Below are 27625 nucleotides of genomic sequence, written 5' to 3'. Positions count from 1 at the left end.
TATGATGTAACGTTAGAAATGTGTGGACAAATGAAGTGCAAAGTCCAATATGAGAGCAAGTCCCTCGAGTTCCCCATTGTTATAGTGAGATGCGTCAATAAAACAACATTAGTGGGGAAGGACTGGCTTTGAAAACTGAAATTAGACTGGAAACATGTTTTTCAAGTTGAGACAGCCAAGTAGCTTGATTAATTATTGAATAGCTAAAGCAACATTTTCAAAAACAATTATGAAGGCATAATTGGTGTGGAAGCGCACATCCGAATCAGGCAATATACTGGTCTTGCATTTGGCAAAGTTGGGCCAATTCCTTTGCTCTCAAAACACAAGTTGAAGAGGAACTAAAGAAAATAGGGAGAAATGGTGTGCTACTGAAAACTGACTATCGTGATTGATAGTGGCCAAGTCAGTCAAAACGATAAGACTATGCAGGAACTGTAAAGTCACAATCGACCAGGCAGTGGATGATTAACAGTATCTGTTACGGAATTCCAAAATTTGTACATGGAGTCAGCGGGATCCAAAATATTCACAAAGTCAGATTTATGTCATGCTTATGTACAGCTCAACGTGGATCGAGAGTCAACAGTATCTCATGATAGACACACATGGGGTTATACACCAAATGAAGTTGCCCTATATGATGTGAAATCTTCTCCAAACATCTTCTAAGCTACAATGGATAAGATTTTGCAAGAAATACCACATTGCTTGTGTAATCAGGATTATGTGTTGATCACGACCGCAACAGTGGAAGAGAATCTTCAAGTGTTGGTTATAGTGCTAAAAAGGCTCAATGATCACAATGTGAAGTTGAAAAGGAGTAAATGTACTTCTGTGCAATCCGAGGTAGTGTACCTTGGCCTGAAGAAACAAGTGCTGCATGGGTGTTCAAATTTCAGGATGAAACAGCGACTGGCTAATTTTCTGAAGTATAGAACAACTTCATACTCCAATACAGGGTATATACCCGCCGCATTTTTGATGAAGAGAAGGTTAAGAGGGTTAAGGTTTGAGTCTGGTTCTGCCAAACTTGTCTGTTAAAGTTGAACACAAACAGTTCAGTCAAGAGCGTCAGTATAACACAAATGCAGTTTCAGGCCAAATGAGCATGTTCATGTTCTGAGCCCCTCTCACAAATCACACAAGTGGGATGCGTGTTGATCCTTGGCCAGGCCCCAAGCTGTGGGGGGAGATCCGTTTAAACGTTTTGTTTAAAGTAGATGAAGTTTGAGATTCAAAACGCTTACTAAATAAATAAAGCCACAAGATTGCACGGGCGTTGAATGAAGAAAAATAAACTTTACTATACAAGTTCAGAAAGATAAAACAATTTACTATATCTTATACTCTAACATTCAGAATAAGTGTGAGGTATATGTGAATTAATAGGCGAATTAATAATTGTGGTCATACACACCGCATTACACAACAGATGACAGCTGTGACCAAAACAGATTCCATGGATTTCTCAACAACCCACCCAGGTGTTTGTCACATTGTGAGCCAACTAATCTCACTGAAGGTTCGTCTTTCTCACGAGGGTTTCCAATCTCCACCTCTGAAGATCTCGCCTTGGAATTCTCTCCAAATGTCGCTCCCACTTGGACGACTTCAACAATGGCCCACCTCTCAGGGTTTCAATCTTGCCTTTCAAGAGTCCTTTCCCCGCACCTCTGAGTACACTTAAGCCACACCTTCTGAGCACAATTTCAGATCTTCGGCCGTGCCAACCAGAACACTACTTGCCCCAACTTCCTGCAGCACAGAGTCACCAACCTTCAGCTGCCTTCTCGGATCTTCAGGGCTCACTTTGCTTAAAGTCTGCTCCCTACAGCTCTTTCTTTAATTCGGAGCCTATTTCTCTGTACCTTTCTTTTAACTTAACTTAACGGGACCTATTTCTGTCCCGTCTTTGTCCCTTGCCTGGAACTTCCTTTTGGGACCTTTCCCTATCCTCCTCCCTGGTTTGAGACCTCTCCTTGGCCCCTCCCCTGTCCCATTCCCTGGGATTCTCACTCAACAAAGGCGCTCCTTTCCAGGTCATGTGACCTGGGTTTTCATGCTGTTTTTTCTTTCTTCTGTGCAGGCGCACGGGGTCAGTCCTCAGCCTGAAGAACGTAAAATAACCAAACTGCGCATGTGTGGCCATTCCCCAGCCATGCATGCATGGAAGGCCTGAGGTTCATCAGAAATCTGAGTTCCCAATCTCTGAAGGTAAGTATAGGTTTCTTAACGGATGTGGGAATTGTAGTAGAACTTTGTGGAACTAAAAGATACTTAATTAAAATTGATGGAAAGGTGAGAAATGTCCATGTAGATCACATGATTCCAGTGAGGAATAAACCAAAACATGAGCTTGATCCACTTGATCACGAGCTCATGCCAGAGTGTGAGCCAATTTAGACTGGAGTATCTGAAGTACCAAATCTCTGAGAAAGAAACTGACCTTTGAGATAGAAGCAAAATACTGCGGATGCTGGAAATCTGAAATAAAAACAGAAAATGCTGGAAAAACTCAGCAGGTCTGGCAGCAAATGTGGAGAGAGAAACAGAGTTAATGTTTTGAGTTCGTATGACTTCTTCAGAGGCAGGGAAGTAGAAATATCATGGATTTTATGCTGTTTAAGAGGTAGAACGAGATAAAAGGTCAGGGATAGGTGACAGCGAAGGAGAGATTGACAAAGATGTCATGGACTCAAGACAAAGGGAGTGTTAATGGTAGTGGTGAAGAGTAAAGAAGGTGCTGAGAGTGGCATAAAGATAAGATGGCAGAAGGTGTTAATAGCAGAACAAGGATCAGTACTTGTGAAAGCAAAACATAAAAAACAAGTGACAGGCGGCCCTGTGGAAGGAGGGAGGAGTTGGGGTAAAGGATAAAAACTGAACAAATCATTAAATATTATTTAAAATATTTAAAAATTGATAAATAAATAAAAATTGGAATAAATAAGGAGTCAAGAGGGAGGAGAGAGTTCATGGTCTGAAGTTGTTGAACTCAATGTTAAGTCTGGAAGACTGTAAAGTACATAATTGGAAGATGAGGTCCTGTTCTTCCAGTTTGCATTGAGCTTCACTGGAACATTGCAGCAAGGACAGACATGGGGCTTGAGAGCAGGATGTTGTGTTGAAATGGCAAGCGACAGAAAGGTCTGGGTCATGCTACTGGGCTGAGCTAAGGTGTTCCGTAAAGCGGTCACCCAGAGTGCATTCAGTCTCCCCGATGTAGAGGAGACTGCATTGGGAACAGCGAATGCAGTAGACCAAGTTGAAGGAGGTGCAAGTGAAGCGCTGCTTCATCTGAAAGGAGTATTTGGGGCCTTGGATGGTGAAAAGGGAGGAGGTAGAGGGGCAGGTGTTGCTCCTTCTGCGATTGCATGGGAAGGTACTGTGGGAAGGGGATGAGGAGTTGGGGGTGATGGAGGAATAGCCCAGGCTGTCGCAGAGCGAACGGTCCCTACTGACGGTGGGGTTGGGTGAGAGGAAGATGTGTTTGGTAGTGGCATCATGCTGGAGTTGGCAGAAATGGTGGAGGATGATCCTTTGAGTGCGGAGGCTGGTGAGGTGAAAAGTGAGGACAAGGGTGACCCTATCACGGTTCTGGAAGGGGTGAGGGCAGAGGTGCAGGAGATGGGTCGGACACGGCTGAGGGCCCTGTCAACCATAGTGGGGGGGAACCTTGTTTAAGGAAAAAGGAAGACATGTCGGAAGTACTGTTTTGGAAGGCAGATGGAGGCAGAGGAACTGAAAGAATGGGATGGAGTCTTTACAGGAAGCAGGGTGTGAGGAGCTGTAGTTGAGGTAGCTATGGAAGTTAGTGGGCTTGTAATGAATATTGGTGGACAGGCTATCACCAGAAATGGAGACAGAGAGGACAAATAGGGGAAAGGAAATGTCGGAGATGGTCCATCAGGTGAGAGAGGGGTGGAAATTAGAAGCAAAGTCGATAAATATTTAAAGGTCCAGACGAGAGCATGAAGCAGCCCCGATACAGTCATCGATGTACTGAAAAAAGAGTTGTGGAAGGGGGCCTGAGTAGGACTGGAACAAGGAATATTCCTTCTCTGAGCATTGAACCAAAGCCTAAAGTCCAGCATCCGCAGTTTTTTGCTTTTATCCTAAAGTCCAAAGCCTGACTCTACACCAAAACCTGTAAGCAGTGGTGTAGTGGCAAATTTCGAGATACAGGAGCTCTAAGGAAATGTGAAATAAAAACAGAAAATGCTGGAAAAACTCAGCAGGGTGGCAGCATCTGTGGAGAGAGAAACAGATTTAACGTTTCAAATCTGTATGACTTCTTCAGAGCTGTTGAGTTTTCCCAGCATTTTCTGTTTTTATTTCAGATTTCCAGCATCCGCAGTATTTTGCTTTTATTCTAAGAAAATGTGTTGGCCATATCATTTCTAAATCTACTATTAAGTTGTCCTCCTAAGTATTAATCATTTAAGTCCCTAAAAGACAGTTTTAAGTGAAAAAAGTTAGTGCCAGTAGGCATTTAATTTTGAACCATGTGGTATTTAGATCAAAAACAGAATTACCTGGAAAAACTCAGCAGGTCTGGCAGCATCGGCAAAGAAGAAAAGAGTTGACGTTTCGAGTCCTCATGACCCTTCAGCCAAATGATTTAGATCATTAGTATTTAACATAGCTAGAATTTCATTATGCAACTGTTTAATTATTTAATTCAAGCCTATTAAAAACATGAATTACAGAAAACTTTACTTGCTTCTGAGTATGGGGTGGTGTATAGAGGGGCCACTGTTTTTCTTGATTTATAGTAATAACCTAAAACTGGGTGTACAGGGCACAATTTCAAAATTTGCAGATGATGCAAGACTTGGAAGTATTGTGAACTGTGAGGAGGATAGTGATATATCAAGAGGATGTAGACTGGCTGGTGGAATGAGCAAGACATGTGGCAGGTGAAATTTAATGTAGGGAAGTGTGAAGTGACACATTTTGGTCAGACCAAGGAGAGGTGACATAAAATAAAGGGTACAATTCTAAAGGAAATGCAGGAGCAGAGAGACCTGAGTATATACGTGAATAACTCATTTGAGGTGATGGGGCAGGTTGGGAAAGCAGTTGATAAATTATACTGAGCCCTGGGTTTTATAATAGGGGCACAGAGTACAGAAGCAAGTAAATTACAAATCTTCACAAAACACTGGTTCAGCCTCAACGGGAAGGATGTGAAGGTTTTAGAAAGGGTGCAGAAAATATTTACGAGAATGGTTACAAGAATGACTTCAATTTTGTGCATAGATTGGCGAAGCTGGGGATGTTCTCCTTGAGAGGAGATTTGTTAGACATGTTCAAAATCCTGTAGGGCCTGGATAGAATAAATGGAGAGAAGCTGTTCCCATCGGCAGAAGGTTGAGAACCCCAAGGTAATTAACAAAAGGCCCAGAGGCAACATGAGGAAAAACTTCTTTATGTAACAAGTGGTTTGGATCTAGAATCCAGTGCCTGAGAGTGTGATGAAGACACATTCAATGGAGTTTTCAAAAGGGAACTGGATAATTATCTGAAAAGAAGATTTTACAAGGCTACATGGGAAAGGCAGAGGAGTGGGACTAGCTGAGTTGCTGTTGCAAAGAACTGACACAGAGGAGACACTGTGCTGAATGGCTTCCTTCTGTGCTGTAACCATTCTATGATCCTAGTGTAGATACATTCAAGGAATTTGATAAACACATGAGCAAGAAAGAAGCTGAAGGTTACCCTGATAGTGTGATCAACAAGAGTGGGGGGAGGCTAGTATGGAACATAAAGATCAACATAGGTGGGGTGGGCCAAATGGCCTGCTTCTTTTTTTTATTCATTCATGGGATGTGGGCTTCACTGGCTGGGCCAGCATTTATTGCCCATTCCTAGTTGCCCTTGAGAAGGTGGTGGTGAGCTGCCTCCTTGAACTGCTCCAGTCCACATGGTGTAGGTGCACCCAGAGTGCTGTTAGGGAGGAAGTTCCAAAATGTTGACCCAGCGACAGTGAAGGAACGGCGATATATTACCAATTCAGGATGGTGAGTGGCTTGGAGGGGAACTTGCAGGTGATGGTGTTCCCATTTATTTGCTGCCCTTGTCCTTCTAGATGGTAGTGGTCTTGGGTTTGGAAGGTGCTGTCAAAGGAGCCTTGGTGAATTCCTGCACCGCATCTTGTAGATGGTGTACACTACTGCTACTGTGCGTCAGTGGTGGAGGGTGTGAATGTTTGCAGGTGTGGTGCCAATTAAGTGGGCTGCTTTGTCCAGCATGGTGTCAAAGCAGCCCGCTTGATTGGCACCACATCCGCAAACATTCACACCCTCCACCACCGACGCACAGTAGCAGCAGTGTATACCATCTACAAAATGCATTGCAGAAACTCACCAAGGCTCCTTAGACAGTACCTTCCAAACCCAAGACCACCACCATCGAGAACGACAAGGGCAGCAAATAAATGGGAACACCGCCACCTGGAAGTTCCCCTCCAAGTCACTCACCATCCTGACTTGGAAATATACTGCCGTTCCTTCAATGTCACTGGGTCAAAATCCTGGAACTCCCTCCCTAACAGCACTGGGGGTGTACCTACATCTCATGGACTGCAGCAGTTCAAGAAGGCAGCTCACCACCATCTTCTCAAGGGCAACTAGGGATGGGCAATAAATGCTGACCCAGCTAGTGAAGCCCACATCCCATGAATGAATAAAAAAAAGCAGGCCATTTGGCCCACCCACTCGCTGTATCACTCATGTGCACATGAACTGCAAATGCAGTGACAAACCAGCCCACGATTGGATGAGTAGCTTTATAGCATTTTTCAAATATAAGTCAGTTGAATGTCCAACAAGTTTGGCAGGCCACATTGAGTTGGACAAGCCTGCTTTAACTACATGGTGCCAGAGCGGCGATCCAGCAGCACTACACCACTGTCTGTAAGATGATCAGGAAGACTTTGTAAATATGATTTGTAGATGTAATTTAGAGGGAAAAGTCAGTTGTAATCTTGCCAAGTGTGTACATTTACAAAGATTTGTTTGTTTTTTTTCACTGTTAAATTTGTATAGTTTGTGAAACAGAAAATAGTTTATTGAAAAAAACTTCTCTGTTAAAACAGTGATCCAGTGTAATGCATTCATGTATTATGAGTATGTGCAGCGTGCAATGACATTGTTAACGTGAAATAGCGACCTTGGTGCCTGTCTTTTTTTTGCAAGTGCCTCCCAATATGTAACAACAATTAAGGAAAAAAAGTGACGTGTTTAATATTCTGTACAGTTTGATTTGTAAATTGTGTGCATTGTGTGTCTGGTGTCTTGTGTGCATTAGTAGTAATTCTACTATTTTTAAAATTTGAAGGTTATTTGAATGTCATTTTCATATACAGTCGAAAAGTTGTCAAATCCCAATAGAAATCAGGAATACTGGACCTCCATTTTAACCTATACAAGACTAATTTGGACAAGTTTTACTGGTACCCTGCATTTCAAAGTTTTACTGATTTTACCTTGTGGGATAAAAATTGTCAAAATAATACAAATGGAGTTGGATTAAGAATTCTGAAGAAAAGTCATTGACCTGAAACATTAACCCCATTTACCTGCTTTGACATTCTCTTTAAAATCTACCTCTTCAACCAAGTTTTTGGTCATCTGGCCTTAATATCTCCTTAACAAAAACAAAAACAGAAATACCTGGAAAAACTCAGCAGGTCTGGCAGCATCGGTGGAGAAGAGTACAGTTGACGTTTCGAGTTCTCATGACCCTTCAACAGAACAGTTCTGTTGAAGGGTCATGAGGACTCGAAACGTCAACTCTTTTCTTCTCCACCGATGCTGCCAGACCTGCTAAGTTTTTCCAGGTATTTCTGTTTTTGTTTTGGATTTCCAGCATCTGCAGTTCTTTGCTTTTATCTTAATATCTCCTTATGTGGCTCGACTATAACGTTGCTGTGAAGCACCTCGGGACATTTCATTACGTCAAAGGTGTTATATAAATGTAAATTGTCGCTTCTCCTGCCAGGTCTGCTGAGTATTTCCAGAAATTCTTTCTCCCCTCCCCCCACCCCCTTTCTTCTGGGTTGAGAATTGCCAGGGCCCTGGCTGCCCCTTTAAGAGTTATGAAACAAAGCGGACGGCGCAGAGCGTGAGCGTCTGTTCGTTTTGCCGTCGGAGGACTGTTTTGACACTCGCCGGACGCCTTACCTCCCCAGCGCCGGTTTCATAAGGTTTTCATAATAACGCCTCCGGATTCCGCTTTCATTCGGAGCCGGTTTATTTTGTTGAGATCCAGCGCTGGTCATAGCGGCTCGCTTTTGAGGTCGGTTTATTTCTCACCCCCGCACCGAAGATGGCGGTGGTGTGTCTGAGACGTAGCGGGGCCTGGATGCAGTGGCGGGCGGTCTGCCTCCAGGTGAGGAGAGAAGGGGGCTCGAGCGGTATCCAGGAGGCTGACCTCTGACCCTCCGGGCCAGGGGAGGAGGGGCTGCACGCGCGCGGCCTCCGGGGAGGGGTAGCTGCGCGGCCCCCGGGCTGGGGGAGGTGAGGGTAGCCGCGCGGCCCCCGAGGTGGGAGAGGGAGAGGTAGCCGCGCGGCCCCCGGGGTGGGGGAGGGGAGGTAGCCGCTCTTCCACCGCCTGAAGGTCATGAGTACTCGGGGGAAGCCGAGGTCACAGAATCGTTACGACGCTGAAGGAGGCCTTTCAGCCCATCGTGTCTGCAGCAGCTCTCCAAATGAGCATTCTGAGTACCACTCCTACCTTTTTCCCGTACGCTTGCACATTGTTTCTATTTAAATAATCATCTATTGCTCTCTTGAACGCCTCGATTGAACCTGCCTCCTCTACACTTCCAGGCAGTGCATTCCAGACTCGAACCACTTACTGCATGAAAAATTTTTTTTTTACATCGCATCTGCTTTTTTTGCAAATCACTTTAAATCTGTCCCCTCTCCATCTTGATTATTTTACGAGTGGGAACATTTCCTCCCTATCTACTGCATCCAGCTCCCTCATGATTTTGAATACCTCTATCAAATCACCTCTTAGCCTTCTCTTTAAGGAGAACAGTCCCAAACTCTCCAATCTATCTTCACAACTAAAATTCCTCATACCGGGAACCATTCTCATGAGTCTTTTCTGCACCCTCTCCAATGCGTTCACATCCTTCCTAAAGTGTGGTGCCTAGAACTGTTCACAGTACTCCAGCTGAGGTCTAACTAGTGTCTTATATAAGCTCATCATAACCTCCCTGCTATTGTACTCTATGCCCCTATTAATAAAGCCCAGGATACTGTATTCTTTATCAACTGCTCTCTCCACCTGTCCTGCCACCATCAGTGATCTATGCATATATGCACTCAGGTCCCCCTGCTTCTGCACACCCATAAGAGTTGTACCCTTTACTTTATATTGCCTCTCTATGTTCTTCCTACCAAAAATCACCTCACACTTCACTACATTGAACTTCATCTGCCACCTATCTGCCCACTCCACCAACTTGTTTATGCCCTTTTAAAATTGTATTCTGTCCTCTTCACAGTTTACAATGCTTCCAAGTTTTGTATCATCCGCAAACTTTGAAATTGTCCCCTGCACACCAAGATCTAGATCATTAATGTATATCAGGAAAAGCAATGGCCCCAATACCGACCCCTGGGGAACTCCACTACAAGTTTTCCTCCAGCCCGAAAAATGTCCATTGACCATTACTCTCTGTTTCCTTTACTCAGCCAATTTTGTATCCACGTTGTTACTGTCCCTTTTTTTCCATGAGCTGTAACTTTTCTCACAAGCCTTTTGTGTGGCACTGTATCAAATGCCTTTTGAAAGTCTATTTTCACCACATCAACCCTTTCTGTCACCACTTCAAAAAAACTCCAGCCAGTTAGTTAAACATGATTTCCGTTTTAGAAATCCACACTGGCTCTTCCTAATCAACCCACATTTTTCCATGTGACTACTAATTCTATCCCAAATAGTTGACTCTAGAAGCTTCCCCACTACTGAAGTTAATCTGTAATTGTTGTGCTTATCCTTACAACATTTTTTGAACAAGGGTGTAATGTTTGCAATTCTCCAGACCTCTGGCACCTCCCCCGAGTCTAGGGAAGACCGAAAGATTATGGCCAGTGCCCCTGCAATTTCCACTCTTACTTCCTTCAATATCTTTTAATGCATCTCATCTGATCCTGGTGTCTTGTCAACTTTTAAGTACTGACAGTTTATCCAACACTTCCTCCTTCTTAATTTTGAACCCTTATAGTGAGAGAGTTTCCTCCTCTGTCACCATGACCTCAGTAGCATCTGCTTCCTTGGTGAAGACAGATACAAAGTATTCATTTAACACCTCAGCTATGCCCTCTGCCTCCATGTATAAATCCCCTTTTTGGTCCCTAATCGGCCCTACTCCTCCTTTTACCAGCCTCTTACTATTTGTGTGCATGAAAGAAGGCTTTGGGATTCCCCTTTATGTTGGCTGCCCGTCTTTTCTCATAGTCCCTCTTTGCTTCTCTTTGGTTTTTCACCTCTCCTCTGAACCTTCTGTATTCCGCTTGGTTCTCAATTTTGGTTTCTACCTTTACCTGTCATGAGCACACTTTTTCTTCTTTGTCTTAATTTCTACCTCCTTTTTCATCCAGGGAGCTCTGGATTTGTTTGCCCTACCTTTCCCTTTTGAGGGAATATACTTTGACTGAACACGAACTATTTCTTCTTTGAAGGTAGCCCGTTGTTCAGCCACAGTTTTTGCCACCAACCTTTGGTTCCAGTCTATCTGGCCCAGCTCCATTCTTGCCCCAGTGAAGTTGGCTCTTCTCCAGTTAATTATTCCTGCACTGGATTACACGTCGTCTTTTTCTACCATCATCCTAAACCTTACGATGCAATGATTACTGTCTCCTAAATGTTCCCTCATAGTCACTTGATCTACTTGGCCCACCACATTTCCAAGAACCAGGTCCAACAGTGCATCCTTTGTTGTTGGACTGTTCACATCCTGCTAGGAAATTCTCCTGAACACACTCTAGGAACTCTTGCCCTTCTCTGCCCTTTCCACTACCACTGTCCCAGTCTACATTCGGGTAATTAAATTCCCCCATTATAGCTCCTCTACAATGTTTGCATCTCTCTGCAATTTCCCTGCAGATTTGTTCCTCCACATCCTTCCCAGGAAGGATGTAGTTGGCGGTCTATAGACTACAATGAGCAGTGAGAATCACAGAATCTCACAGTGCAGAAGAGGCCATTCGGCCCATCGAATCTGCACCGACACGTGAGAAACACCTGACCTACCTACCTAATCCCATTTACCAGCACTTGGCCCATAGCCTTGAATGTTATGACGTGCCAAGTGTTCATCCAGGTACTTTTTAAAGGATGTGAGACAACCCACCTCCACCACTCTCCCAGGCAGTGCATTCCAGACCGTCACCACCCTCTGGGTAAAAAAGTTTTTCCTCACATCCCCCTAAACCTCCTGCCCTTCACCTTGAACTTGTGTCCCCTCGTGACTGACCCTTCAACTAAGGGGAACACCTGCCCCCTATCCGCCCTGTCCATGCCCCTCATAATCTTGTACACCTCGATCAGGTCACCACTCAGTCTTCTCTGCTCCAACGAAAACAACCCACATCTATCCAACCTCTCTTCATAACTTAAATGTTTCATCCCAGGCAACATCCTGGTGAATCTCCTCTGCACCCCCTCCAGTGCAATCACATCCTTCCTATAATGTGGTGACCAGAACTGCACACACTACCCCAGCTGTGGCCTCACCAAGGTTCTATACAACTCCAACATGACCTCCCTACTTTTGTAATCTATGCCTCAATTGATAAAGGCAAGTGTCCCAAGTGCCTTTTTCACCATCCCACTAACATGTCCCTCCGCCTTCAGAGATCTATGGACACACACGCCAAGGTCCTTTTGTTCCTCAGAACTTCCTAGTATCATGCCATTCATTGAATACTTCCTTGTCAAATTACTCCTTCCAAAGAGTATCACCTCACACTTTTCAGGGTTAAATTCCATCTGCCACTTATCTGTCCATTTGTCCATCCCGTCTATACCTTCCTGTAGCCCAACCTCACTGTTAACCACCCGGCCAATCTTTGTGTTATCTGCAAACTTACTAATCCTACCCCCCACATAGTCATCTATGTCGTTTATATAAATGACGAATAATAGGGGACCCAGCACAGATCCCTGTGGTATGCCACTGGACACGGGCTTCCAGTCACTAAAGCATCCTTCTGTCATCACCCTCTGTCTCCTACAACTAAGCCAATTTTGAATCCACCTTATCAAATTACCCTGTATCCCATGTGCATTTACCTTCTTTATAAGTCTCCCATGTGGGACCTTGTCAAAGGCTTTGCTGAAATCCATATAAACAACATCAACTGCACTACCCTCATCTACATACCTGGCCACCTCAAAAAATTCAATTAGATTTGTTAGGCATGACCTCCCTCTGACAAAGCCATGCTGATTATCCCTGATCAAACCTTGCCACTCCATTTGTAGATAGATTCTCTCCTTCAGAATTTTCTCCAATAGTTTCCCTACCACTGGCGTGAGACTAGTGAGTATAGTCTGTATAGTTCCCTGGCTTATCTCTACAACCCTTCTTAAATAGCGGAACCACCATTAGCTGTTTTCCAGTCCTCTGGCACCTCCCCTGTGGCCAGAGAGGAATTAAAAATTTGGGTCAGAGCCCCTGCGATCTCCTTCCTTGTCCCCCCTCAGCAGTCTGGGACACAAATCATCCGGACCTGGAGATTTGTCCACTTTTAAGCCTGCCAACACCTCTAATACTTTGTCACTCCCTTTATCAATTTGTTCAAGAACCTCGCAGCCCCTCTCCCCGAGTTCCATACCTTCATCCTCATTCTCTTGGGTGAAGACATATGTGAAGTATCCGTTCAACACTCTACCGATGTCCTCTGGCTCCGCCCATAGATTGCCCCCTTGGTCCCTAATGGGCCCTAGTCTTTCCCTGGTTATCCTCTTCCCATTGATATACTTATAGAATATCTTGGGATTTTCCCTAGTTTTACCAGCTAGAGCTTTCTCATATCCCCTCTTTGCTCTCCTAATTGCTTTCTTAAGCTCCACCCTGCACTTTCTGTACTCCACTAATGCCTCCGCTGGCTTGTACCCCTTGTACCCGCTAAAAGCCTCTCTTTTCCTTCTCATCGTATCCTGAATATTTCTGGTCATCCATGGTTCTCTGGGCTTGTTACTCCTTCCTATCACCCTAGAGGGAACATGTTGAGCCTGTACCCTCCCCATTTCATTTTTGAACACCCCCACTGCTTGTCTGTAGATTTCCCCACAAGTTGCTGTTCCCAGTCTACCTTGGCCAGATCCTGCCTTATTTTACTAAAATCCGCTGTCCCCCAATCCAAAACATCTTTTTGCAACTTGTCTATTTCTTTGTCCATAACAAGCTTAAATTGTACCATGTTGTGGTCACTATCACTAAAATGCTCCCCCACCACCACTTCAGCCACCTGTCCGGCTTCATTCCCCAGAATTAGGTCCAGCATTGCGCCGTCCCTTGTTGGACCCTCTACATATTGACCTAAAAAGTTCTCCTGTACACATTTCAAGAAATCCACTCCATCCAAGCCCTCAACACTGTCTATCCCAATTAATGTTGGGAAAGTTGAAATCACCTAATATAATTACCCTATTGTTATTGTTTTTACACACCTCCATAAATTGTGCACATATTTGCTCGTCAATTTCCCACTGACTATCTGGGAGTCTATAATAAGCACCTAACAATGTGGCTGCCCCTTTTTTATTCTCAAACTCTACCCACAAAGCTTCATTCGATGCCCCCTCCAAGATATTTTGATGAGGTGAGAGACTGAGAAATATTGGTATTTAGAGGGATTTGGGTTTCCTTGTGCATGAATCAGAGTTAACGTGCCAGTATAACAAGCAAATAGGAAGGCAAAAGTGATGTTAGCCTTTAATACAAAGGATTGGAGTTTTAAAGTAAAGGGGTCTTGTATTGGGCTTTGCTGAGACCACATCTTGAGTACTGTGCACAGTTTTGATCTCACCTAAGGAAGGATATACTTACTTTAGAGAGTGCGGTGATGGTTCATTAGATGATTCCCTGGATGAAGGGATTGCCCTTTGAGGAGAGATTGAGTAGACTAGACCTATATTCCCTAAAATTTAGAAGAATGTAATTGAAAAACACACAATTCTTAAGGGGCTTGATGGTGGGAGGATGTTTTCCCCCAGCTGAGGCAGGTAGATCTAGGAATCAAAGTCTCAGGGATTGAACATTTACCACTGAGGTTAAGGAGAAATTTCCTCATTCAAAGGATTGTGGTTCTTTGGAATTCTCTGCTGCACAGAGCTGTGGATGCTCAGTCATTGAGTATATTCAAGACAGAGATCAATAGGTTTTTTTGAATGTTATGGAGCAGGGGAGCGGAAAATGCTGGAAGGTGGAGCTGAGAGGTAGATCAGTTATGATTCTTATCGAATGGCGGAGCTAGCATAAAGGCCCAGAGGCCTACCAATGCTCCTATTTCTTATGTTCTTCAAACCAAGAGCAATCTTTTTGTCTTCCAACAGCACCTGTGTATCTCTGACCTTGACTGGCACTTTGGGTTGAGTCAGAAGCGTAGAAACCTTTGCAGATTGCTCGGCTTTTGTGATCTTAGGATCTCTTTAGTTACTGTGAGCTGCTGGATAAAGCATTCCCCTTGGCTAAATGCTACTCATCGCCACGATGAGCTAAAAAGCAACACCAATAACATTCATTGCGCTTACACGAAAATGTTCATAGTCTGACGCACAAACCACGCCTGAGATGGGGACAATTTACTTAATTAGGGTAATTCTTGTAACCCTGGGTCCTGAGATGTTAGGTAGTGTCGTATCCGGGCTAGCTAACTAGACAAATCCAGTTGGATACATTTATTTTGTAGTGAACTTTGACCGAGTGTTTAGGAGAAACATAGTTGTTTGGATATTGTTTGGAATATGGTTCGTGGATTGACCTCCTGCTTTATGTTCCATTGCAGCCGTCTCGCAATGCACAGACAGCAGCGGCTGCTGCACCTGCAGCACAGACAGCAGCTCGCATTAAGAAGTTTGCAATTTACAGATGGAATCCAGATAAGCCTGGCGACAAGCCTCATATGCAAACCTATGAAATTGATCTGAATGCGTGAGTGTCTTTAACGGGAAGTTCTCCAGGTTTCGCACCTGAATGCAATGGGACAGAGTGTTTTTTCTGATTTTTGTCGTGTTTTAATATGACAGTGCCCTCTTCGTCTTAGTACTACTTGAGATGGAGCGATTTTGATTTTTTTCTAGCAGGGTTGGGAGCTGTGGAGTGCAGCAAATGCATAGGAAGGGAAATTTTTAAAAAAGACCTTCTGATCTGCCAAATCCATTCCTTACACCAGCCTGTGCGTAAACTGTCTTCAGTTTATTTAATCTCGGAGTGAGATGAATGACCAGAGAGAAAACTGCCAAGAAGAGAAATTTCAAATTTCTTCTGGATCCCCCCGTACCACTTGGTAATACTCCAAGATATGGGTCTAACGTTACAGTCTATATTCATCTCCTGACTATTTGTATTCTGTAATCTTTCTCCTGCCCCAGCAGCAGAGGATTAACTGTCTTCCTTCTATAGTATTGGTAGTCTTTCTCTTTACCTCCTGTATTTGCCTAAAAAAGCTTAGTGCAGTAAAGATGGAGCAAGCATTTCTTGGAAATGTTCCCTATGTCCAACTCTACAATACTCTAATGCTGGCCTCCTGTGCACCTTCTACATCCTTCACAGCACGACTGTCGGGTGTTTCTCCAACCTCCCAGGTTATAAGGTTTTAAATTCTCTCTGACAATTTTGTTAGCTATCCACCTCTCTCCTTACTTAAGACAGACTTAAAACCCAGCTCTTTGAACCATGTGGTCAGACATCCTAATGTCTCCCTCTTTGGCTCTGTCAATTTTTGTCTGATTAAGCTCCTGCAAGCTGTGTTTGAGAGAATTTAAACTGATATTTCTGTTGTAACACTAAATATACAGATGTGGTCCGATGGTGCTGGATGCTCTTATCAAGATCAAGAACGAGATGGACTCCACATTGACCTTCCGAAGATCTTGTAGAGAGGGTGAGTACATAACTTGGTGAGCAAGAGAGCAGCAGTTTGGTGTCTCTGGATTTCAGAACAGAATCAGTATTGCGTTGGTGTCTGTGGATAGAAACCGGGCTTTAGATGAAGTGAGTGTATATATCCAGACGTTTAAGTCCCGTTCTTAAAACAATCATTAGTATAGTTAACAGCAGCCTCTGAGCTGTGGAGGATGACAAAAATTCTTGAATGATCTACATGCACATCTCAGATGTTTGCAACACCACTCCAGTGTCAGCAACAATTGACTCCCTTTGTCCTAAACCCACCCACTTCAATGTTCCACTGAAGGTCATGGTTTCTTGCTGAAAATGCCCAAAGAATGAGTTGGTGTTTACGGCCAGTTTTTGCTGCCCTACTTCTATGACTCAGGCCTCAGCTGCATCTCTAAGGCCCACATGTCCAATGAACCTTTAACCAAGAATTGAGTTTCTAAGTTAGCTGCTGCTATGAGATCGTAATCGCTGACTGTGTGGCAATGGTACTTGGGCGGGTGTGGCTTTTGTAAATGGTTGAGATTCTACAGCTGCAATCACAAGCAGAATTCTGAAAGATTGTAATCTATTGCCTAGCAGAAGGAGTCAGACACAGTCAAAATCAGATCCCCCTTTTGTTAAGTGGATTTAGTGATGTCTATGTAGTTAAAATGGAGATTGAGGGATCAGAGAAACTGAGGCAATATTTACGAGAAAGGAGTGGTGGCACCTGTCAAATGCCGGGAAACTAGGAAATGTTGGGAATGAGGAGGTTCTTCTGAATTTGATGACAGCATCTGACTAGAATTTGGTTTTTGCTCCGTTTCTCATTCAGCAGCTGGCCCAGATTGAACACTGGCTGATGTGTGTGTGAAAGGCAACACTATAAGACAGCAGCCATGGACCACTTGGGACAGTTTCAACACCAAGGGACATAGTTGGGGTTGCAGTGGGGTCTCGGCTAAGGAGAGAGAGGGGAAAATGTACCGTGGGCAAAGAGGCAAATGAATTACGCCAGGCTTCCTTGAGGTGAAAGTGCTTCTGCTCAATCTAGCCCAGAAGTAGTGCTGTACAAGCGCTTGCCTGTTGGATTAGCATCTCTCACCTCCCTTAAAATGCCAGGTTTTCCTAGTCCAAGGAAACTTGTGTTGGAGACGTTGGCCCTGAACTTCCTTGGAGTGGCAGTCAGCGTCAGATTGCTGCTCAGTGCCCAATTACTTCACTCAATTTTTTTTGATCCTATTTCACCTGACCTTCCAACTTAGGCTGGGCAAGATCCAGGTAGTGCAGTGCATCCCTGGGGCCCAGCGCAACATCCAGCAGAGTCGAAGTGAAGGAGGCCACGTCCTGTGTGCTTTACGGCACTACTTGCCGTAAACCAGGTAAATTTAAAGGTCCAGTAAAATTTAAAGGTTCTTGACCAGCCAGGGAGATGGTAAGTATCTCGGGTAACTGGATAGGATTTGAGGGTAGGGGAAGAATTGGAGATCCAGGAGGAGAGATTGGAGGCGGTGGGGGAGGGGGGAGGAAACTGAGGCTGTGGGGGAGGGGGGAGGAAATGGAGGCTTGTGGGGGGGTCAGAGCTCGGAACGAGAGGGTCGGTTGGGCCTCGGATTGGGTCAGGTGGAGGGCAGTGGGGTCGGGCCGGGGGCAGGTTGGGCCTGGCCTGTGGGGTGGAGGGTGTCAGGACTCCGCTTGGTGCGGGGAGGGGTTGTCACATGGGCGGGGAAGTTAGTGGGTATGTGGGGAGACCCCTAGGAGTTAAGGGGTAGTTGGGGTGTGAGGGCATCATCTGGCAGGGCGGGGGAGTGTTGGGGATTGGTCTGGGTCTGTACAATAGTTACCCAGAAGTTTGAAGTGGTTTTAATTCTTCTGTCTGGGTAACCATTGCTGTAACACTTTTGGGACTATCCGAAGTTTGTGACTTAAATTACATTTTCAAATGGTTCCCAGTGCAAGTCAATTGCCATGCAAACCTTCCCTGGGAACTTCTGAAGGGGATTCCCCAGCGCATCTATTAAATATTATAATTATCAACTTGCCTCTTGGAGTGGGATACTCATTCGACCCCACTGTGCCACAGTTGAACTGGGAGTAGACTTGTTGAGGTCAGGTTTCCCATTTTAACAGTTGCACCCTGTTGTCCCTCCTGTCCAGGACAGGGGGTTAAGATTCCTTCCGAGTCTCTGCTGTAGAGCTCATGCCAATGCTGCAAATATAAATATGCTTCACAGGTCAATTCTGCTTCATCTAGCATCATTGTGATCTGGTTTATCCTGCTCGGTGTCATAGTTTGATTTTGTTTAATAGAAAAGTCAATAAACTTTGGAGTTTTTCTTTTGGAGCTGATTTGACTGACTGCTTTGTATGCTTAATTTTAAACGGTACAGTATTGTGCAGATTTGGAGAGCTAGCAGTGTGGAGCTTTAGTGAAAGTGTTCAGAAAACATGAATAGCTATGGATTTCATACATGGATTTCTGTTCTTAGGAATATGTGGCTCCTGTGCCATGAATATCAATGGTGGCAACACATTGGCCTGCATCTGTAAAATTGACAGCAATCTCGGCAAAGTGTCTAAGATCTACCCACTACCTCACATGTATGTGGTGAAGGATCTTGTTCCGGTGAGTTCCCATCTTGCCCTTTTGTTGCCTCTGTATCCTTCCATTCACTGCAGCAGGGATCCTGGGCTCCATTGTGTGGTCTTCTGCAACAATCCAGGTTGCAATCAACAGCACACTCTGTTGTTGCACCCTGAAATCTTTAAAAGCCTCATGGCGTTAAAAAAATATATATAGTTTACATCGTCTTTATATTTTAGAATGTTCAGTAGGAGTCTTTGGTTCATTAGATGCTCAGTATTTCAGGATATTTATATAGTTTTGCCTGTGCCATGAGTAATCTGCTCCAAGGCATCTGGTGACTTTTCTGTTTTGCTCCCCTGCAAAAGCAGCTCCCCACAATGACATGGCTAAAATTACAGGCTCACTGTATGGCGAATTAAGGTTATAAATACATTTTCTGATGTTCATTCAGTTTAACAGTTCACTCCCATCACTGGACTACCCTGCTGCTTAGTGTAATGGCCTTAAACCTGTCTACTAAAATAATTTCCATTTTGGTATCACTTAAGTGCCTTGATGATGTATTAAGATTGACTTTGACTTGCTTATCTTTTGCTCAAGGACATGAGTAACTTTTATGCTCAGTACAAGTCAATTGAACCATATTTGAAGAGAAAGGATGAATCTCAAGGGGGCAAGGAACAGTATCTGCAGTCAATAGAGGACAGACAGAAACTGGTAAGGCCACAGGATGATCTATATAAAGCAGGTAACCATCTTCCAGTAGCCAAAATTGCAAACTTGAACTGAGAACAGTGGGAAGGGGATGTTATCCCTTCACAATAGGACAATGATCTGTAAGTTTAATATGAAGAGCATGATAGGGTTGGGAAATGTTCTACTCTGCATTTGGCATTTGCCTTAAGCATGTGTATGAACACATTGATTCCAACCTCTGAAGAACAGCAGGTGTATTAGCGAAACACTCCATATTTATCTAGCAGTGTGTTAAACTAACTGGTCTCAGTTTTAACCGAGGGCAGTTTTTGACCTGTAAATATGAACACACCTGTGCTTTGCTGCTGCATTACACTGGAGATTATTTTCTTCAAACTAGGCCAAGGTATTAAGTTCTTTTTAATATTATACATGACACCTGGCTGGTACTTTATGGATGACTCTGTCTAATTTTATTGTACTTTGCCTATGCTGCTGTAAAGGCTGCATCACATTAAATGAACTACACAAAAATCTACATTTCTGACTGGTGCATCTTCAGCTGTTTTTGTGTTAGAGACACTGAAGGATGCAGCCTTTTGCAGAGAATTGTACATTTGGAAGGAATTTAGGCAGAAGAGTTTTGCTTGCTGGAATTGAAGTAAATTTGCTTGCTCTTTTTGTCAGGATGGTCTTTATGAGTGCATCCTCTGTGCCTGTTGCAGTACCAGCTGCCCCAGCTATTGGTGGAATGGAGATAAATACTTGGGCCCCGCTGTCCTGATGCAGGTAAATCCATTTTCTTCAAACAGAACCTGTACATACTTCAGAGAGTTTTAATTGCTAGAGAGTGGTTATGTCTGCCGTGTCTTAACTCGCAGGAAGTCCCATGCCCCTAGCACCCCTCCACTTGCTGATCTATATCAGCTTCCGGTCAAGCAACATCTCTATTTTAAAACTCTCATCCTTGTTTTCAAATCCCTCCAGGCCTCATCCCTTCCTATCTCTGTAATCTCCAGCCTCTCAACCCTCTGACATATCTGTGCCCCTCTGATTCTGGCCTCATATGTATCTCCAATTTTAATTGCTCTGCCATTAGTGGCCGTGCCTTCAAGCCCCTAGCTCTGGAATTCCCTCCCAACGTCTCTCTGTTTCCTCTAAGACACTCCTTAAAACATCTTTGACCAAGCTGTTAGTCATCTGACATCTCATGTGGCTGAGTGTCAAACTGTCTTGTCATGCACCTGTGAAGTACCTTGAGACATGTATTTGCATAGCACCTTAAATGTAGTAACAAGTTGTTGTTGTTGTACTTATGGAGCTGCATGAATAAACTTTCCTATGCAGTTTGGTAGACTCCTTAAAAGCTCAAAGTACAGAGGGATGCTATTCAGCCCATCATGTCTGTGCTAGATTAATCCCACTAATTTGAAGCCCTGTTTTCAAACAGTCACCCAGATTTCCCTTAAGATGAAACGTGCCTGTCTCAATCATGCTTGTGGCATTTACATAATTGATCCTACCGCCGTTGCTGGAGTGGGATTCCAAGAATTTTGGGGCCAGAGCCTTTAAATCCAACATGTTGGAGGGAAGTGATGAAAGAGTGGGACTTGCTAATTTTGCACAGATTGGGAGAACTGCAATGCACATGGATGAATTCAAAGACAAGTAGATGACAGTTGAGCATTACTCTGCCAGAAGGCAAAATAACTTGAATTTATATGCCATTTCATGAAATTGTTGTTCTACACTATTCAAAAAAAAAAAATCCAATAATATGAATTTTGTAATCTAAATAAAGTAGGAATTCAGTACTCTTTAACTTTTAACATAGCCATGGGACAACCCAGAATGCTCATAAGCAAACCAGCTTAATCTTTGTAATTGCTGTGTTAACATAGGCAAATCTGATAGAGGTCTTGCAAATAGTAGATGAGTAATTTGCTTTTGAGTAATGCCAGGGGATCTTTTTGCATCCATCCACTTGAAGAAACTAGAACAGGCAGATAAGGTGTCAACCACATGGCAATCCAGGACGCCCTTAATTATTGCATTAAACTTACATTTGTATTTAAACTCTGGAATGAATCGTTAACCCATAACCTTCTGTACCATAAGCACTTTTTCCCCTCCAGATGCTGACTTTCTATTGTATATTGATGTCATTTTTTCTGTAAATTCTGGGAATGTTGAACAGAAGGTCTGTTTAGCCCTCACAATTATTGATTTTTATTTAAAGGAGACAGCGAGCCTGAGGTTTATGTAAAATCTATTTGTAGTCTTTAGTGGATAATTGACAGGCTCAATGGTGACATTCATGGGTACCAGTTACTATTTACTTGATGAATTTTTAACAGTACTGCAGTTTGTTTTACTACATGTAGTTTAGGATACTTCCATAAGATTGAACGAAATCTACTTTTCTGATTGGTTCATCTTGATTACATTTCAGGCATATCGTTGGATGATTGACTCCAGAGATGAGTTCACAGAGGAGCGGTTAGCTCAGCTGCAGGATCCTTTCTCGCTCTATCGCTGCCACACCATCATGAACTGCACAAGGACTTGTCCAAAGGTAAGTGTTCGTGCAGCCCCAAGAAGCCTGGTATTTTGGAAGACCACATCTCTGCAAATGTGAGGACTGTTGTGGGAAGGAATTGTTCTTACAAATTATTCATAGAGTAGTTACTGAATAGTAAAACAACTACTTGCATTAACAAGGTACTTCACAGGAAGGTTATCAAGATAAAATTTGACACTGAGCCACAAAATTTATCAGGACTTGTGTCTCTAAGCTTGGTTAAAGTAGGTTTTGCAACATGTCCTAAACCCTCATCTCTATTAAGAGATGGGCAGCTGAAGTTGGGGCTGCCAATAGTTGTGTAAAAATAATTGGGAAGAGGCCAGAATTGGAGGAGTGCAGAGATCTCAGGGTTGTAGGGCTGGAAGAGGTTAGAGAAACATAGAAACTAGGAGGAGTAGACCATTCGGCCCTTTGAGCCTGCTCCGCCATTCAATATGATCGTGGCTGATCCTCTATCTCAATGCCATATTCCTGCTTTCTCTCCATACCCCTTGATACATTTTTGGATATTAGGGGCATCAATTTCTTTCTCGAATATACTCAGTGGCCCAGCCTCCACAGGTTGACCACCCTCTGAGTGAAGAAATATTTCCTCATCTGTCCTAAATGGCCTGCCCCATTACCTGAGACTGTGGCCCCTGGTTCTAGACTCCCCAACCAGGGGAAACATCCTCCCTGCATCCAATCTGTCTAGCCCTGTTACAATTTTATACGTTTCAATCAGATCCCCTCTCATTCTTCTAAACTCTAGTGAACACTGGCCCAGTTGAACCAATCTCTCCTCATGTGACAGTCCTGCCATCCCCGGTTATCAGGCTAGTGAATCTTAGCTGCACTTCCTCTATGGCAAGTATATCCTTTTAGGTAGGGAAACCAAAACTGCATGCAATACTCCATGTGTGGTCTCGCTAAGCACTGTATAACTGCAGTGAGACATCCCTATTTCTGAACTCAAATCCTCTTGGAATGAAGGCCAACGTACCATTTGCCTTCCTAATTGCTTGCTGCACCTGCCTATTTACTTTCATTGACTGGAGTACAAGGACACCCAGATCCCTTTGTACATCCACATTTCCCAATATATCACCATTTAAATAATACCCTTTTGTTTTTCTACACCAAAGCATATAACTTCACATTTATCCTCATTATACTGCATCTTCCATGTGCTTGCCCACACACACAATGTCTAAATCACCCTGAAGCCTCCTTGCATCCTCCTCACACCCCGCCCAGTTTTGTGTCGTCAGCAAACTTGGAAATGTTGCATTTAGTTCCCTCATCCAAGTCATTTATATATATCGTGAATAGCTGGGGCCCAAGCACTAATCCATGCTGTACACCACCAGTCACTGCCTGCCACCCAGAAAAAGACCCATTTACTCCCACTCTGTTTCCGGTCTGTCAAACAATTCTCAGTCCATGCCAGTATATTACTCCCAATCCCATGTGCTTTAATTTTGCTCACTAGCCTCTTATGTGGAACCTTATCAAAAGCCTTCTTGAAATCCAAATACACCACATCCACTGGTTCTCCCTTATCTATCCTTCTAGTTACATCCTCAAAAAAACTCCAGTAGATAATGCATGATTTCCTTTTCGTAAAACCATGCTGACATTGTCTAAAACAAAAACAGAATTACCTGGAAAAACTCAGCAGGTCTGGCAGCATCGGCGGAGAAGAGTCGACGTTTCGAGTCCTCATGACCCTTCAACAGAACTAATCTTGTCTAATCTTGTTAATGTTTCCAAGTGTTCTGTTACCACTTCTTTTATAATAGACTCTAGCATTTTCCCCACTACTGATGTTAGGCTAGCTGGTCTGTAATTCTCTCTCTCCTTTTTTTAAAATAGTGGGGTTACATTTGCCACCCTCCAACCTGTAGGAACTGCACCAGAATCCATAGAATTTTGGAAAATGACCACGAATGCATCCAATATTTCCAGGGCCATTTCCTTTAGTACTCTAGGATGCAGATTATCAGGCCCTAGGGATTTTTCAGCCTTTAACCCCATTTTTTTTTACTAATACAAATTTTCTTCAATTCCTCCCTCTCACTAGACCCTTGGTTCCCTAACATTTCTGACTATAAGGGACCTACATTTGTCTTCACTAATCTTTTTCAGTCCGTTTTTAACATTCCTTGCAAGTTTACTCTCATACTCCCATTTTCCCCTTCTTGATCAGTCTTTTTGTCCACTTTAGCTGAATTCTAAACTGTTCCCAATCCTCAGGTTTGCTGTTTTTTCTGGCAATTTTATATATGTCTCATCTTTGGATCTAATACCATCCCTAATTTCTTTTGTAAGCCATGTTTCCCGTTTTATTTTTGCACCAGACAGGAATGAATAATTGTTATAATTCATGCATACATTCCTTAAATATTAGCCATTGCCTATCCACCATCAACCGTTTTAGCAAGGTTCCCCAATCCATCATTGCCAACTCATGCCTCATAGTTCCCTTTATTTAGATTCAGGACCCTAGTTTTGGATTCAACTTCTTCACTCTCCATCCTAATGAACAATTCTATCATATTATGGTCGCTCTTCCCCAAGGGACCCCGCTTAACAAGATTGTTAATTAATCCTTTCTCATTGCACAATATCCAGTCTAGGATAGCCTGCTCTCTAGTTAGTTCCTCAACGTATTGGTCTAAAAAACCATCACGTACACACTCCAGGAAATCCTCCTCCACACTATTATTGCTAGTTTGGTTTGTCCAATCTATATGTAGATTAAATTTACCCATGATTACAATTGTACTGTTATTGCATGCATCTCTAATTTCCTGCTTAATGACTTCCCTTCCATTACTGTTTGGGGGCCTATAGATATCCCCCACCGTTTTCTGCCCCTTGGTGTTACTTATCGCCACCCAAACAGATTCCACATCATGATTTTCCGAGCCAATATCCTTCTGCACTATTGCATTGATTTCCTCCTTTACTAACAATGCTATCCCACCTCCTTTCCCTATTTCTCTGTCCCTGGATGTGCAGTTCCCATCCTTGGTCACCCTGCAGCCATGTCTCTGTAATTGCAACTATATCATAACATTTATATCTATTTGCGCTGTTAATTAATCTACCTTATTGCGAATGCTCCACGCATTAAGATACTATGCCTTTAGACTTGTCTTTTTAACCTTGTTAGTCATATCTTTATTTTGCATTATGATCCCATTTGTTCTTCACCCTTGTTTTTTCTGCCTTCCACTTTTGATTCTTTCTTTTGTTTCTATCCTTGTTTCCCTCTCCTGTCTCCCTGCTGAGGTTTCCATCCCCCTCCCATTCTAGTTTAAACCCTGCCCAACCGCACTAGCAAACACACCACCACCCGCCCGAGGACATTGGTCCTGGTCCTGTCCAGATGCAACCCTTCCTGTTTGTACTGGTCCCACCTTCCCCCAGAACTGGTCCCAGTGTCGCAGGAATCTGAATCCTTCCCCCTACACCATTTCTTCAGCCACATATATCCTGTTATTTCTACTCTCGCTAGCACGTGGCACTGGTAGTAATCCTGAGACTACTACCTTTTGAGGTCCTATTTAAATTTACATTCTAACTCCCTATATTCAGCTTGTAGGACCTCATCCCTTTTTTAAACCTATGTTGTTGGTACCAATATGTAACACGACCACTGGCTGTTCACCCTCCTTCAGAATGCCCTGCAGCCTCTCCGAGACATCCTTGACCCTAGGACCAGGGAAGCAACATACCATCCTGGAGTCTCTTTTGCGGCTGCAAAAACGCTTGTCTGTTCCTCTTACTATTGAATGCCCTCCCCTCTTGTGCAGCAGAGCCATCCATGGTGCCAAGGACTTGGCTCCTGCTGCTTTCCCCTGAGAAGTCATCTCCCCCAACAGTATATCTGTTAAAGGGTCAGCCACAGGGGACCCCTGTACTCAGCCTGATGGTCACCTATCCCCTTTCTCTGTTTAGTCTTTACCTGTGGTGTGACCATCTGACTGAGCGTGCTGTCCACAATAATCTCAGCATCGTGGATGCTCCATAGTGAATCCACCCACAGCTCCTGCTCCAAAATGCAGTTAACCAGTAGCTGCAGCTGGACACACTTCCTGCACACGGTTGCCAGGGACACTGGAAGTGTCCATGACTTCCCACATAGCACAGGAGGAGCATATTACAGGTGTGAGCTCTGCTGCTATGACTTCCCTTTAGATTAAGCTCGGTAGTTACTCCCTTTAAAGAATACTAATTACACTAGGGGCCTTATTCCACACCAAACACTCCAATTACAGTCCAAAGTCCTCACCTTATTTTGTTCAAACTAATGGACTGCAGCAATTTAATTCATAGAAAAAGTAGTCTAGCTGCTGCTCTTTTCAAATCTCCCCCAGGAAGGGCAGGGCTAAAGAGGTTACAAAGATGAGGAGTGCTTTTAAAACAAGGGTAAGAATTGTTAGGAGAGAGGTGTTCCCAGGCTTGGAATCCAATGTATGTCAATGAGCATGGGTGATTGGGGTGGTACAAATTAGCATTTAGGGCTAGAGTTTTGGATGAGCTCAAGTTTATGGAGGATGCAAGGTTGGCCAGAGATCATTGGGTCTGGAAATAAATCAAAAGGCATGGATGAGTATCTCAGTAGATGCACTGAGGCCGGGGTGCAGAAAAGTTCCATTATGGAGGTGCAAAGTAGATATATGGTGATGGAGGGGACATGAATACAATGCCAAAGATGCACCAAGTTAAGTTCAACTTTTGGAATGGTGTTTGTGGGGATAATGATAAAGATACCTTGAATATTATCCTGAAGGAGAGAGCAAGCATTCAGAGAAGATAGTTAGTTGATCTCTAATCCAAATCATGAACACTTAAGTTTAAGGTCAGCTTGTTCCTTGATTGTTTCCTTGCCCCCAACATTACACATTATTGGAGACTTCAAAGCCTTAATTTCAGTTTCATTTATGGTTACTAAAGTAACTTTTGTTAGATACTCATTGTCCATTTGAATTGAGTGACTGGTTCTCTTACCTTTCAGGGTCTAAATCCAGGTCTAGCAATTGCTGAAATTAAGAAGATGATGGCAGTGTATAAAGCCAAGGCTGCAACTGCATAATTGTGCATATCTGGATTTATCTATTGTATAATTATTTTAAAACTTTACAATTGAAGTGGTTGTTTCAGGTATGGAAGACAAATCAATAAATCATTCTGCTGTGTAATTCAGATTGTTACTTGTTTTTTTTTATAAATACAGTCACGTGCAGGAAGACCTCTCTTTTGTTCAAATGACATTGAACTTATACCTTTAAATCAAGAAAAACATCCCATGGTGCTTTAATGGATGTGCAACAGGGTGATAAGATAGGTAACCAAAAGCTTATTCAAAGGTGTTTTTTTTTTGGAATGATGGAGAGGTAGAGGCTTGGGATCACAGATTTACAATCCAGGTTGAGAATTTTAAATGGAGGTATTAACTTCTAATGTATAGGAACAAGATGATGGGTCCAGAAGTGCAAAAAAACATGAGGGTTGCTAGACAGTTGAGGCACAGAAATAAAATCTTTTTTTATATTATGTATACTGTACAGTTAAAGCATTTGCATGGCAGGAATGCTCTTTGTAAAAGTGGCACAAAATGTAACAGTTAAAATCCTGTAAA

The 27625-nt window shown here is 43.4% G+C and overlaps 2 protein-coding genes across 2 annotated transcripts in view; one reads left to right on the top strand and one right to left on the bottom strand.

Annotated features, from left to right (window-relative positions):
* The window catches only part of LOC144690540 (protein-arginine deiminase type-2-like), a 90102-nt gene extending 81789 nt beyond the window's left edge, over window positions 1-8313 (bottom strand). The window contains exon 1 of the mRNA XM_078558128.1: window positions 8190-8313. The gene's annotated coding sequence lies outside the window, so the exon portion shown is untranslated. The remainder of the gene's footprint in view (window positions 1-8189) is intronic.
* On the top strand, window positions 8056-27185 carry sdhb (succinate dehydrogenase complex, subunit B, iron sulfur (Ip)). Its single transcript, XM_078558130.1, has 8 exons — window positions 8056-8397; window positions 15036-15181; window positions 16048-16133; window positions 18619-18755; window positions 19317-19433; window positions 20100-20201; window positions 21865-21987; window positions 27002-27185. Exons 1-8 carry the CDS (start codon window positions 8335-8337, stop codon window positions 27077-27079), a joined length of 852 nt encoding a protein of 283 aa, XP_078414256.1. The 5' UTR covers window positions 8056-8334; the 3' UTR covers window positions 27080-27185.
* The last annotated feature ends 440 nt before the right edge of the window (window positions 27186-27625 follow it).

The sequence above is a fragment of the Cetorhinus maximus genome, chromosome 15 (genome assembly GCF_964194155.1).
Source record: "Cetorhinus maximus chromosome 15, sCetMax3.hap1.1, whole genome shotgun sequence".
NCBI lineage: Eukaryota > Metazoa > Chordata > Chondrichthyes > Lamniformes > Cetorhinidae > Cetorhinus > Cetorhinus maximus.
Note: the sequence above shows the minus strand (reverse complement) of the source record. Positions and strands in the feature narration are given on the sequence as shown.

Bases quoted from the DNA above. Each gene is read 5' to 3' on its own strand.
- sdhb (XM_078558130.1), top strand. From the start codon at position 8,335: ATGGCGGTGGTGTGTCTGAGACGTAGCGGGGCCTGGATGCAGTGGCGG. The intron at 19,434-20,099 runs GTAAGGCCACAG...TCTTTTTGTCAG, and splicing joins TAGAGGACAGACAGAAACTG to GATGGTCTTTATGAGTGCAT. The intron at 20,202-21,864 runs GTAAATCCATTT...ATTACATTTCAG, and splicing joins GCCCCGCTGTCCTGATGCAG to GCATATCGTTGGATGATTGA.